A 13,523-nucleotide genomic window follows, 5' to 3' on the forward strand; every position below is an offset into this window, starting at 1 on the left:
GAGTGTTTATTGTCAAGTCCCAATAATCAGGCAGAGCCAGACTAGCTTTCCACATACCTTAATTCTTAAATTATTGATTGTATGGCTCTTATGGAGCTGCAGTTTTAGAGATGCCACATTAAAGAAATTGGAGCTGATATGCAAAAAAATAGATGGCATAGCTATGATACTCCTCACTCATCTCTGAACCAGGATCCTCTCCTCAGCAGTAGGGGACAGGGATGAAAGGCAAAAAGAAGAAATGAGATGGGATTGAATGACAACATCACAGTGATGGCTGGCTGCCCATTTGTTCAGTCCTGCTTTGTGATGGTAATCGACCACGCTGGGTAACTGGCACAGAGCTGCAGACACCATCACTGCAAAGGCAGCAGGCATGTCACAGGCACCACATTACTATTTGCCTTTAAGTTCTCAGTCTGTTAGTAGAACTATGCTCACTGGTGTGATTTGCTGTCTGTTAACAGGCATCTTCACTCCATCTCCTCTGTAACGTGTTCTGAGTCTCAGTGTCTCGATGGAGATAGCTGTTGTTTTCCAGTAAAGTAGGTCTCCCTCTAGATGCAGATAAGGAATTGTCCTTCTCCCCATATATTTCATTTGGATGTGACTCAAAAGATCACTCTACCTAGAAACTTCCACCAAAAGAATAAAGAGAATATGCCAAAGCAACTCCTGTGAGCTCCCTAACTGCTGACAGGGTTATGCCGTGTCTTTCAGGAGATACACCTGAGGCAGGCTAGAAAGCATGTGTCCTTTTTGAGAATGAGTTTTGGCTCACGCTGCTGAGAGATGCCCTTATTCACAGGCAAGTATTTGCAATTTATAAACTGGATTCTAACAAATTGGGAAAAAAAAATCTTATTGTATTCCCACGGTCTAATAACCAATACTTTACTGGGAAAATTCAGAGCTGCTTTCCTGTTGCTTGTGCATGTGGATCTGTAGATACAGCTAAACTAAAACTTTTCACATTTTACAATGTAAATTTGAAAAGAACAAGACATATATTGTTCATGCATCTGGTCTTGGACAGCCAATAGCCCATTTCTAAGAGACACCTATGCTTCTAGTCTGAGCATGGTTTTAATGTTAGTCATAATCGGTAGTTTTACTTTCATTTTCTTAAATGCTTGCACCTCATTTGCTGTTTTCATTTATTTACTTCATCTCATCTCTCTTATTTTGCTTTACCAATTCCCAAGGTAAACCTGAGATCTCAAGACACTGTAGGTCAACATGCTGCAGCATCCAGTATAATTTGTTACTTGACTTCCACATACTAGTATTTCACATGTCACTCACTCCATATGTGCACCTGAACCCATTATGCTTGATTATAAATTGCTGGTTGATAGAAAATTATATTCACAGGCATTTAGTGAGTGTAATTACTCAGCAGGAACCATCAACCTGAATCAATTACCCATAGTGTAAGCATATTTCCCGAAGGATTTTTGGAAAAGGTGGAAGTAAATGTCATGAGTGTCAATGGTGCAAGAAGACATCTGTGCTACACAGGGATACTTCTCCAGAATTTTCCTTTTCACATTCAGCTGTAATAAAGCATAACTTCTAGTCTGTGCCTCAGTCATTTAAATTTAAATGGAGTTAAAACAGAGTTATTTGAATGATTACATGGTAATCTACTGAGCAATCAAAACACATACGTCACAGTGTATTAGGAAAACAGATCTGAGAATGTGCTTGTTTCTACTGAAGCAGTCAAAACCAAGGGGACATGTTTAGGGTCAAAAACAGACTGAGTTAAATATGGGTTAGATGCAGAACAACTCCTACTTCAAAGGGTTTGTGCAAGATTTTCAAAGGTATCTGAAATAAATAGGAATTAGATGGCATGTCTGCATGGATGAACAGGTAATTGCACCCCTGTGCTTCAGAGTGACTTCCTTACCCAGCCCTTGGCAGTGTTTATCAGCTTGTGGTATGTGCCAGGCTGATGGGACTATTCAGCTTCTGCTCGCCTGAACATTGTGGGTATAAATTAGCTCTAATCCAGAAGCAAATTGCCTCTGCTAAGCAGTGCAGCATGCAGAGAGTTTATACAGCTGCTAGACAGGAAGGGACTTGAGTCTGTGGTTCAGAGAGGGAAGGGTATCTCTATTTTTCTGGGGAAGCAACAGGACTGTATTCTTCTAAACTAATCAATTTAAAATCATTTATTTAGTTTAAGCTCCTTTAGTAGTCAGTGAGGAGAGACTTGTATCTCTCAAAGTTGGTCTGTGACACATATATCAGATAACTTAGGCTGGAACTCATTATTCTATGTCAGAGCCTCTATTTATCTTGTACAGAGAGCCTGAACTAATCTTTCAGTTGTCTACAGTTAGCTGGCATAAAATCTATCCCACAGCTGTGGGCTCAGTTCATTTATGTGAAAATAAATGCCTAGCTGCCAGTCCAACAGGCACAAGTCTTCTGTGGTCTGCTGTTGTATCTGCTTTCTGTCGATGTCAGGTAATCGAGGGCATCTCATATAGCACTAAACTCTGCTTTTGGGGCAACCGCATTTGAGCTTTATGTACCTAGCCATGTGAGCAGGCCAAGAACAAGCAAATTGTAAGAGCAAATGTTTTTAAAGTAGAGCTAAGGACTCATGAGACTTCCACCCTTGCTACTGGTTTGATGAGGATACTGCTTGGACCCAGGTCTCCCAAAATGCATGCCCACTATTACATAAGCGAACAATACCATTGTGTTTCACTTAAAGCTTCTGTGTATAAGCTGGTTCGCCACACAAAATCTAGAGTGGGGAAAAATTATCTGACATTGCAGACTCTTCTTTTCAGTCTGGAGTTGTGTGACTCAAAGCTGATGTTGCTGCATGATGAGTGTTGAGTCTGCTCCAGCCCATCCTCAAGTCTGTCCTGGTCTGACCCAAACCTCCTCTGGCACAGAGTAAGATTGTGCCTTCTTTGTTTATTTGAAAAATCTTTCTAAATTCGAGCACTTTTCAGATGTTTCTGTTTTCATGAAAACACAACACAAGCTGTACACAGACTAAAGAAAAGAAGAGCTCAATATTAACTCTGCCATGGTTACTGCCCATCTGCTGTGTGTAAAGACTTCATTAAATAAAGAAGCACATTAGCTATATACAACTGTCTCAGGAGTTAGTTTCAATTAGATGTATGGTTAGTTAGTTAAATTAATTAGATTTCCAATTTTGACATTCTTTTAAATACTTTCTCATTTTTCAGGTGTCTAGTTCTTCTTTTTCCACTTCCTTTCCTTTTCTTATTCTGCATTTTACACCTTCATTGCTGTATTTTGTCTATTTTTACTTCTTTATTCTACATTTTTTTCCTATGTATTTCATGTCTACCTATGTCTCTTCCAAATGGGTAAAGGGCAGCACAATCATTAAGATGGTATTATCAAATATTTAAAAGGAGGAATATAGGCAGTCTTCTATGGTCCCTGGCATATTTCTTTCCCTGACCAAAATCATTCCCCGAAGCAAACACCTTCACATTTCAAAGATTAACATAGAAAAAAAAAAAAAAAAGTGTTTTGGAGATTAGAGAGTTTATCCAAAAAGATGCAACCCAGCCTATGCCACTTAGCTTCCAGGCATCTATCCCTCCACCATTTTATCTTCTGGTATGAATGCAGTCAATGAGATCAATGACATTTACACGCAGAACATTATTTGCTGTTTGTCATAAGAACCCTCCTGGATACCACTGGGGGCTATGACATAAATTAATAGTTTGGCAGATACTCAGGTTACCAGGTAACTTAATCTTATGCTGGATTATTATTTCAATTAGTTCTGATATATATTGTAATGAAATCAAAACTCTTCTTTTACAAATGAGAAATTTCTAAGACTTAGGCCAGAGACTGAAGACCAGGACTTACCTCTGCTCATGTGTTCTAGTCATATGCCAGCTCTTCAGCCTGCACCATTGGAAAGCAGTCCTAAGCATGAAAGGTCACCATGGGATCTGTAGCTTGCACCAACGGGATTTCCTGTGAGGATAATCCAGAAGTGTTCTATTTGCTCTTTTTTTGTTAGCATGTTAATGCTTAATATTTACTTTGGGCAAAAGGTAGTGTTCTTCTTTTTATGCATGGAATTATAAAGTAAGCAACTTTTCTGAACTTCTAATCTACTCGCAAACTCATTTTCGTTAGCTTTTTAGAAAAGAAACCAGACAGGAATTTTAACACTTTTCTGATATATTTGGTGGCTATTTTGTTTCAGAAATTATTCTTTCCAAATACACTCATTCAGTTAAAAATAACTTCATCAGATGTTTTGCTCACTTCTTTTTTCTTCTTTATTTTACCTTTTCACTAAAAAATATAGTTGAATGAAAAACCTGGCAGATGAGAACTAGTAAGCAGAATAATGGAGATATAAGAGAAATAGTAGAACTCATTTACAATTGCAAAATACTGCCAGCTTCTTCAATTTTATAAAATAGGAAAAAGCAAGAGTCAATTTTTAAGAAAAACCTTCAAAACTGTAGGCAGAAAATTATTAAGCGTCCATGTATCAAACTCAATTCTTATTCCCCACAGTGGCAGCCAGATGACAAGCCAAGCTGCTTATTGTCCCAGAAATCATGCTCGGTTATCAATATTTCTACAATCATTGCCTGCAATTGATGATAAAATGATGGCACAAAAATAGCAGGGAAAGTTTTCAAAGTGGAGTATAAGATGCGCATGCATAAAACCCATTATTTTTGAAAAAGATGTGTGAACACTGCAGGACCTACATATTATTGCCAAATAACTGCCCTGATTTTGTAGTATGTACACTTTTGCTGAAGGGTACAAGCTTCTATAAAGCTTAAATAAGGGATTTAAAAATAAATAAATAAATAAATAAAATAAAATAAAATAAGATAAAATAAAATAAAATAAATAAAATAAAATTAATAAAATTAAAAAATTGCACGTGCTTGGGGAATTAAATCTGTTCTGGCTAAACCACAACAAATTATGGGTGCCATGAACGTTTTTACTGAGCATGAAACAAGGGAACAGAGTCTTTTTGGATCTGCTGGAAGAGCTGATCCAGAAAATGAGCTGCTATGACAAACATTGTTAGCTTTCCCCTGTCTACCATTTATTTGTCACTGAACACGCATTATTTAGGTTGGAGAGGTGGACCAAAACATATGCTTTCTCTTAACAGTTATACAGACATGTAATGTTCAAGTTATCCAGCAGCTTTCTGCTTATATTTTCTATCACACTCCAAGTTAGCAATACCAAGGGTAGTGTTGGACTTTAGGTAACAGGGTGAGTGCTTTTGAATCTTCACAGTCCAAATGCTTTCTCAGAACAAGTTTCTCCGTGTAAAACCACTCCAAAATGTAAGGAACACAGTTATATACTTGTTCCACAAGGAAGAAATAAAGAAGTTTTATTGCCAGTTAGACTCCAAAATCCCATTAAGTTTTATTTTAACACTTTTTGACTGGAATGAAGGAAATGGGTGGGGATATACTTTGTGGAGTTCTAGAGTGCCATATCGGTTTACCAAAATGTTTGGGTTGAAAGTCTCATCTTTGCTTTATGTGTAACAGAGCAGGAAACACAGTTCTGATGAGGTTACAACCAGCCACTAATCATTTTCCTTTCTTTAGATAGCAAATTCTTGACTATTTGGTAAAACAGTGCTTAGTTATTATCACCACAGATTAGTTATCATTATGGACATATGGGAAGTTATCCCATGGCTACCACCCTGAGGAAGCAGTCATATTGATCACATCTGATTCCTTCACCCAGATTTTTTTGCTGCCTTGCTCCAGCCCTTCCCAGCCACATAGAGAGGGCAGGGAATCCGGATTTCACCCTCAAGGTAGTGTTATCTCTTTACTGCCTGCTATCAATCCCTGGGGGATAATATTAGGGCTTCACCACAGCCCTTTTCTGGCATATAGTGGAAGGAGACTTTGTACATATGTAGTACTTACTCAGTTCTGGTCATATTATCAACCATATTTGTTAACAGGCTTCAGTTTGTTCACAGATTTGTTGCATCATTATCATATTGAACAATGACTAAGATTAAAAAAAATAGTGGTGATAGTAGTGGGCACCAGACTGACACCTAGCGTACCATCAGCACCTTGACTTTCTACAGCTAGCCAGTATCTTGGCTAGAGACATTGGGTATTCCCAGATCTGTAAGTATCCCTATGAGATGTTGCTGCTGTAGGATATTTCATGATTTATGGGGTCCACCTTTACAGTATTATATCGCTCTGTAAAAATCATTTTCAGTTTGGTTGGGATTTTTGCAATATTGTTGGATGTTTTCCAGAATACCCATCAGTTTTAGTTATATTTAGTTATAATTTCCACATTTCTATTTTTTAGAACCAGGATATAACAAAACAATACCTGTGTCTGTAACTTTCTGGCTTCTTCCTTACAAAATGTCGTTGACAGCTATTTTCTATTGAGAATGAAAATGTTCAGTATATTGGGAGGATACTGACTTACAAAAAGTCTATGTTTACTGACTGATATTCTAACAATATGGTATTTGGAGTGTCTTTATTGTTGCTCTGAAATCCCCCTTGTAACATCTGTATCTGTGCTCCAGTAGGCAAGCCAGACTGATATGTACAGAGACAATACAGTTGAAATAGTGCTTTTCTTAGCACTGTCATTTTTCGTAGTACATCAGTTGCTTTTTCTTTTTTTTTTTTTTCCTTCATTTTTTTTTCCTCCTGATTTGGACATGTTTGTAATTAGCCTTCCAGAAAGGCCATCTGCAGAAGACATCAGCATTACTTACATGTAGCTACTAAATCATAGAACTGAGGTGTGTTTCTAACTATTTAGCAATCTGTCCCCCAGGATACTTGAATCTGAAAAGCTAGCATAGACATGCTTGCTCTTTTCTGACCTTAGACCTCCTCCCTTGTGAAGAATAACTGGGATAAAATGTTCCATAGATTTATCTACTCCTAAGGGTTCCTTTCAAGAGATGTAAAAGTTTCCTTTAGTGGAACTCTTTTTACTGCAATAAAGCTACAGTTTCTGAATATTGACTTATTATTCCCGGTTTCTAAAGCTTGACTTATTAAGCTCACCTTCTCCCCAAACCACAAGCAAATGCATCTGTTTTCACTGGAAAGGGGGTAGAAATATCAATAGGCCAAGGTAAAATGCTAAATCTAGAAATGATAAAGCAAATTCCACTATCCACTCACACCATTTTTTTTCTTACACACCCAGGACACTGATTTGCAAAACCGGCAAGCTCACTTGCAAATTATCTGTAATAAAAAGAGTGTCCTGTGGGACCTGGTACACATGGAGTGGAAGTTCTGGCTGGCTTAAATTATCTTTCTGTCAATACAAGTTCTTTCCTGTATGGTTGCTGAGTGTATTCCCACTGTTTGAAATGCTTCTGAGGGTTTGGTTTCAAACTGGCAGCTGGGCAGCACCCACTGGTAAATATACCAGCTGCACCAAGGTGTTATCATACACAAGGTATGGCCTGGCTAGAACAAACAAGAGTGACAGGCAGCTTAACAGACTTCTTAAAGCTCTCAAACAGGACATTTTGCAAGCCCGATGCCACTGCTTTACATTGATACAGAGTTGGTTTTTTTTTTGTTTTGTTTTTTTTGGGGGGGGGGCAATAATTTTTCCCTCTTCTTTGAATTTTCTTCTACTCACCAATATCTGATTCAAGACCCAGCACTAGAAATCAACACTGCAGGGATTCCACTATAATTTCTGGAAATCAAGATAAGAATCTTTAAAACCTCTTCATATATGACAGAACCACTTTTTCTTAACCAGAAATGCTGATGAAGCCCAAGACTTGACTGAGGGCTCAGTTACTTTTCTTGATACATTCCCAAGTGGTCAGTACAGCCTCTTTCTTCCTCGCTGCCAGGGAGGAGGTTGCTCTATGTTCAGTGTCACACATTACTGATATTGCATGGATCTATGGTGAAGGCAAAGAAATCTGTGCTTATCTATTTATTGGTTCAGCAGAGCCACTCTTAATTCCCAGCATAACTGTCTCTGAGCTTACTTATCTATTTGTACAGAATTTTGTGGCATAAATGTAATAGACATTGTGCAAACTCCTTTTCAGCCTCTTTTCCCTGCAGGTTTTTTCTTCCTAACTATTCACTAGAGCCACTTGTTCACTTTTTTCACTCACAGCTGGACATTTCACTATTTAACCTCTCTTCACAACATTCAGCTACCTGGTTTGGATCCACAGCAGCCAAGTCCCCATCAACTCATTCATTTTCCCTGGGCCTTTATCAAGTTATTAAAGGCTGTAGCTGTATCAACTTAAAGGAAAGAAAAGTCACATACTAAAAAGCAGTTTCTGACAAATGTTTTAATGCACTAGTGCTATTTTTAAACAGAATGGACCAGAGTGCATTTATTTTGCAATGATCACAGGGACTGTGTTGAGCTATCCATGTTTTTGTAAATCTGAAAAACTCTCATGGAAAATGGCCCAACCTTTTAATTGAAGAGACTGCTTGTTCACACACTCCTGCTGTGGTGAAATTTGTTTAGGTCTTGACCTGAGTCTCTTTGCACTTTAGAGCTAGATGGAAATACAAACCAATTGCCTTATTTTACTTTTTCACTACAGTGGTTTGAAGGGAGAGAAAATATTCTCCACTAACATTTCTGAGACCGATTAGATGATTATGATCGGGATTTCCTGTGCCTTAGTCTTTTACAAATCTGAAATTATGACTGTCATGTTGAATCTGCAACTTTTGTTCCTTTTCTGTTAAACTTATTATACAGCCTAAAGACAAACTTTTGAGGTTTTTGTTCACCTGATGAACAAAGCTGAGCCTTAAACACTTTCCTGGGAATTCCAAGTTTACTACCGGGTTTCGTTAGATGTTTGTGATACTCTGACCTCCCATAGTTGTTTCAATCTTCTTTTTTTTTTTTTCATATTTCCCGTGCAACTCTTTGGCCAGTCTGCTCTCTTTGCTTTTGTATTTTTATACATGCTTTTTTACTAGTTCTTAGCCACAATTTTTCCAGCTCAGATGTATGACTATCTCCAGTCCATGTGAGATTTCTGGACAGATATTATTCCATCTCAGCTTCACTCCCCTACATTGTCTCTACGTGTTGGGAGAGAGGATGAGGAACAGAAAAGGGCTGCAATTTCCCCACAGGGTGACAGAGGTAGAAACAGAATCAGCATCTCCTGATTCTTAGTCTAATTTCCCATTCTCCAAGACACACTAGTAGGTAGTTGTTAGCATGCCCATAATAAATCCTTATAACGCAATCTTTAACATAATTTTAAACACATAATAAAGTGATTTATAAATTATTAAATAGCTAAATAACAGTTAAATTTTTGACTACATGATCTGATATATAGCCTATTGTTACTTTGATAGTTTATAAATATCTGTAGTGAATCTAGGTAGAGAAATAGAAAATGTCTGAAAAGAGAATACAATGAAGCACTGCTAAAACAATATACTTTTTTTTACCACTTTCAACCTCCCATAATCCAATTATGCTTCAATAAGAGCCCTTGGGAGCAGGAATAGGATAAAAGAAAATAAATGGAAATAAAACAACAAAAGAAAATATCTCTATGAAGAGTGGGAATTTCAAGGCTGGTCTGTCATGTTTTTTGAACCTTTACATGCTGCCTTTGAGCCAGTTTGAGTGATTTGGAAAAATATAAAAATAAAAAAGCAACAACAAACAAAACCAACAAACTTGTGTTTTTCTGTTTTATGCTGTTATTGAGAGACTTCTTAGTTTCCAAGCACTGTAGCCTTTTGTCTTGATGCCTACAAATACCTTACTCTTGTAAGGGCCAGTAGCTCAGACCCTGAGCTTCAAGGCTTTGTCAGATTCAGTTGCTCCCCTGGTAGTCCCATGGATCTTCTCTGAAGCCCTTATAAAATAAAAGACAACAAATCAAACAAAAAAACCCACACTATCACATTTGCTGCCTTGCAATCATTGGTGCCAAGACAGTTTCAACAGTAAGTTACATACTCCATTCAGCTGTGCAGAAATTATATATTTCAGTGTTCTTAGAGCCATTGGTTGAAAATCTTCTGTCTTGATCATTTGTCAACATTCATTTGAAAAAAGAGTTTGAAAAAATGGTTTGACCGGAGATGATGGACAAGTTTCTCATAAAGAAAGCAATGTCCCTCAGCTCATTTGTCATGAGTATTGGTGAAGATAATTCATTGGCCTTTCAGCTAGGGACTAATATTTCTTGTGCTATCCTCTAACAACTCAGTCATCCACTGGCCTATAGACTCACTGGTAGACTTCATTTCTGGTGCACTGCTTTTAGTAATTTTTTCCTTTAACGTAGTGTTTTGGTTTTTTTTGTGTGCGTTTTGTGTTGTTTTTTTTTTTTGGGGGGGGATTGGTTGTTTGTTTGGTTTTAGTATGCCTTATATTTTTTATTTAATGTGTCAATGTTTGTGCTCTTTTAAACTTAACCTATTTGTACAGTATTTTGTTTATTTTAACATTAAATAGTCTCCTTAATTCCTCTATTTACCTATGACAGAATTTTAAAGAGAATTTCACATTCTTTTCCGAGTCTTCAGTTTGTGTCTTTATTTTACCCTTTTTTAAACTGATCATTTATGTTTCATTTTTGTATGCTTTTCATTATTGAATAATTTCTATGTATTCAATGTTACTTGCAAAGGTTTTCTTTTTTTTTTTTTTTTTAATATATCATACATACCGCTTATAGTCACTGTTAAAAACAGCTTCTTCCACAGTGTCTCTGGTGCCAATTCTTCGTGCATTTGTGGGGAATACATCACTAGCTGTTTCCCATTTTAAGAAAACAAATGGAGAAAAATTTCTTAAAAAAAGAAAAAAAAAAGGCTGTTAATTTTCCTAAAACTGGTCTCTACTATATAGCTTCCCCCTTGAAGCTTCCCCCTCCTTCCCCCATGAATTTTCCCCCTCCTCATGAAAATACTTACATTGTGCCTTTTGCTTTTGGAAAACAACATTAAGTATCACAAGAATCACAATAAAATCACAGACGTTGATACTAGGGTTGAACAGAAAGGCTGAGAAATTTGCTGATAAAATTACAGGTGGAGAATGCAAGTGCCACCAGGGCTGTGGCTGTTCTCCAGAAAATAATGCCTGCAGAAGATGACTTTGCAAAGTCCTTAAACAATGCAGGACTTTTTGTTGTTGTTGTCCCTTGAAACCACTTTGGAAGCTTTGACCATGTATGAAGTAATAACAAGAGGAACACTGAATATACGTTCACCTCAAGTTTTTTCCTTTGCTGGTGGAGGCTTTGTCAAGTTATGTCCAGGCAAAGGTGCCAAACCCAGGGAAAGCACAATCCTCTGCTGGCCCTTTGTGATAGGCTTTAATGGGAACAGGTTTTAACCAAGATTCAACCACACATATTTAGGAGGAGGAATTCATCAGTGTTTAAAAGACGAGTAAAGATAGGGAAGTTAATAGAGATTGAATGGTGCAGGAATCTATTTTATACTCAGGTATATGTAGTTATCCATAAAACAGACAATGGCTGTTATTCTCATACAGTTATCTGCATATCATAGCTATAAACCTTTTGATGTTTTTAACCTTGGGCAGACTAAGAAGGCAGCAGGATCAAAGCGGACAGACTTCCAGCACAGAGAGCAGAGCATCCCTGCAGAGCCACGGGAAACTTCAAGATGGACGTAACAACAACTTACTCGGACACGGATGCACAAGAGGCTGCAGCAGCTAGTGAGCTACAGCCCCATTCTTGCTTTCACCCTGGGGGGGGGGGGGGGCGGGGGGCAAGGAAAGGTCCTCTCCACGCATGCCTTCACTTTTGCCCGTTGGATCCCAAGCAATCTTACTTGTCCAGCAGGATCCCCAGCTGAGGACATGTCCATGGAGCACACCGGTTGAGGAGTTCTACCTATCACCCTGCTCTTCGTTTGACTCTGCCACTGGAAAAAATGACCATCAGCAACAAAATATAGTTTTATAGGTTTGACTCTCCTTTTCAAAATCCTGGAAGAAAACTTGAAACAATTCATTAGGCAGCCTCTCAAAGATTGCGATGTTTCTGGCTACCTGCAAGAGACAAGGTTATACTGGGGCCAGCTTTATCTTGAAGGCTTTACATTGTCCTCTCTGTCTCTGTTAATCAAAATGGTCCAGTATGGAATTCCGTGAAACTGCTAGACACAGCTGTTTCTGAACATCTGCTGTTGAATTTATAACAGATGTATATGATGTAAATACGCGAATGTAGTGTCAAATAGGCTAAACACTGAATAATTTCATTTAACTACCTGAAACCCATTGGAAATGTTGCAGCGTGAATGTCTTCACTTTGTTGTTTAACTTCATGCATTCTGCTTTGTAGTAAGAGATGTGACCCTGGCCAAGTCAAAGTTTTGCTAGTGACTTTTGTGGATGCGGGTTTAGACACATTAGCAGTGTTTCCTAATTATGACAAAGAAAGACCTTTTTATTTGTAAGAATAAGCTGACTGAGCCAGAGTTGAAAAGCAACTTAGCAAGGAGAGCTAAAAACATTAGGAATTTTCTCAGATTCATAGCTAGTTGTCATAAAATGTGAAGAAGTTACATGTGTCTTTGTTTTCATGGCTCTATTTTGGACGAGGATTGTCTTGAAAAGAAAAATACTTTATCCAAAGTATTCTTGACATGAAAAGTTTTTTTGTTTGTTTGTTTGTTTGTTTTTAAGAGCATCCACATATCCATACATTTATGTATTTTACAACTTGTAAATCCACATTTTGATAATAAATGCTTATTTGTTCTGTCTTATTGTGCTTTTATTTTTAAAGGGTTATCATTCATAAGCAAATTTCATTTCAACTTTAAAAAAAATATGTTAGGCTTTTGGAAGTGATAACCATTTTGTTTGTAGTTATCTGTTTTTACTGTATTGTTTCCATTTTATCTTTTACAAAACAAAGTTCTTTGTAATTGGATCAATTTTTAAATTTGGTTTCACATTATACGTAATTTTTGTCACAAAATTTTCATAAAATACAGATTTTTATTGCTTCATGAAATGATATGGTGTTCCTATCAACAACAGAGATGTTTACTAATGTACTAAGGTACATATTTTACATCTGTCATGAGCATGGTATGGGTTTATTTGTTTAATTTGAGCAGAGACTGAAATCACAGGATCAAGCAAAGGGGCAGAGTTTGTTCTTTAGAGGACAGTTTTCATTTCCCAGAATAAATGAGTTTCATGCTCATCCCTTCTTACAATGAGTTTTTTATTTTTATTTTTTTCCCTTAATATTTATTTAACTTGGGAAGGACCACAGCGGATAACATTTGACATAATTTCCAGAAAAATCTATTTCTCTGTTTCAATTAAAATACATCATGATCTTGGATCTCAGTCTGGATCTTGATCCTAGGCAGAAATGAAAGATTTTATTTAATTAAAAAATCCTACAGAAATGAATGACACTACTTGTTAGTGCTTGCAGGATCCATGCTGTATCAGATAAT

The 13,523-nt window shown here is 37.2% G+C and overlaps 1 protein-coding gene across 4 annotated transcripts in view; it reads left to right on the top strand.

Annotated features, from left to right (window-relative positions):
* Nucleotides 1-12,812, top strand: part of STK32B (serine/threonine kinase 32B) — a 175,434-nt gene extending 162,622 nt beyond the window's left edge. For 2 of the 4 annotated variants that reach the window (XM_080590340.1, XM_080590334.1), the window contains exons 12-13: nucleotides 11,620-11,757; nucleotides 11,882-12,812. In XM_080590340.1, coding sequence (XP_080446466.1) covers nucleotides 11,620-11,757; nucleotides 11,882-11,897 — 154 coding nt within the window. In that variant the 3' untranslated portion in view covers nucleotides 11,898-12,812. The other 2 variants (XM_080590335.1, XM_080590336.1) reach the window with 2 other exon arrangements.
* The last annotated feature ends 711 nt before the right edge of the window (nucleotides 12,813-13,523 follow it).

The sequence above is a fragment of the Anser brachyrhynchus genome, assembly GCF_964034855.1.
Source record: "Anser brachyrhynchus genome assembly, chromosome: 4".
Classification (NCBI taxonomy): Eukaryota; Metazoa; Chordata; class Aves; order Anseriformes; family Anatidae; genus Anser; species Anser brachyrhynchus.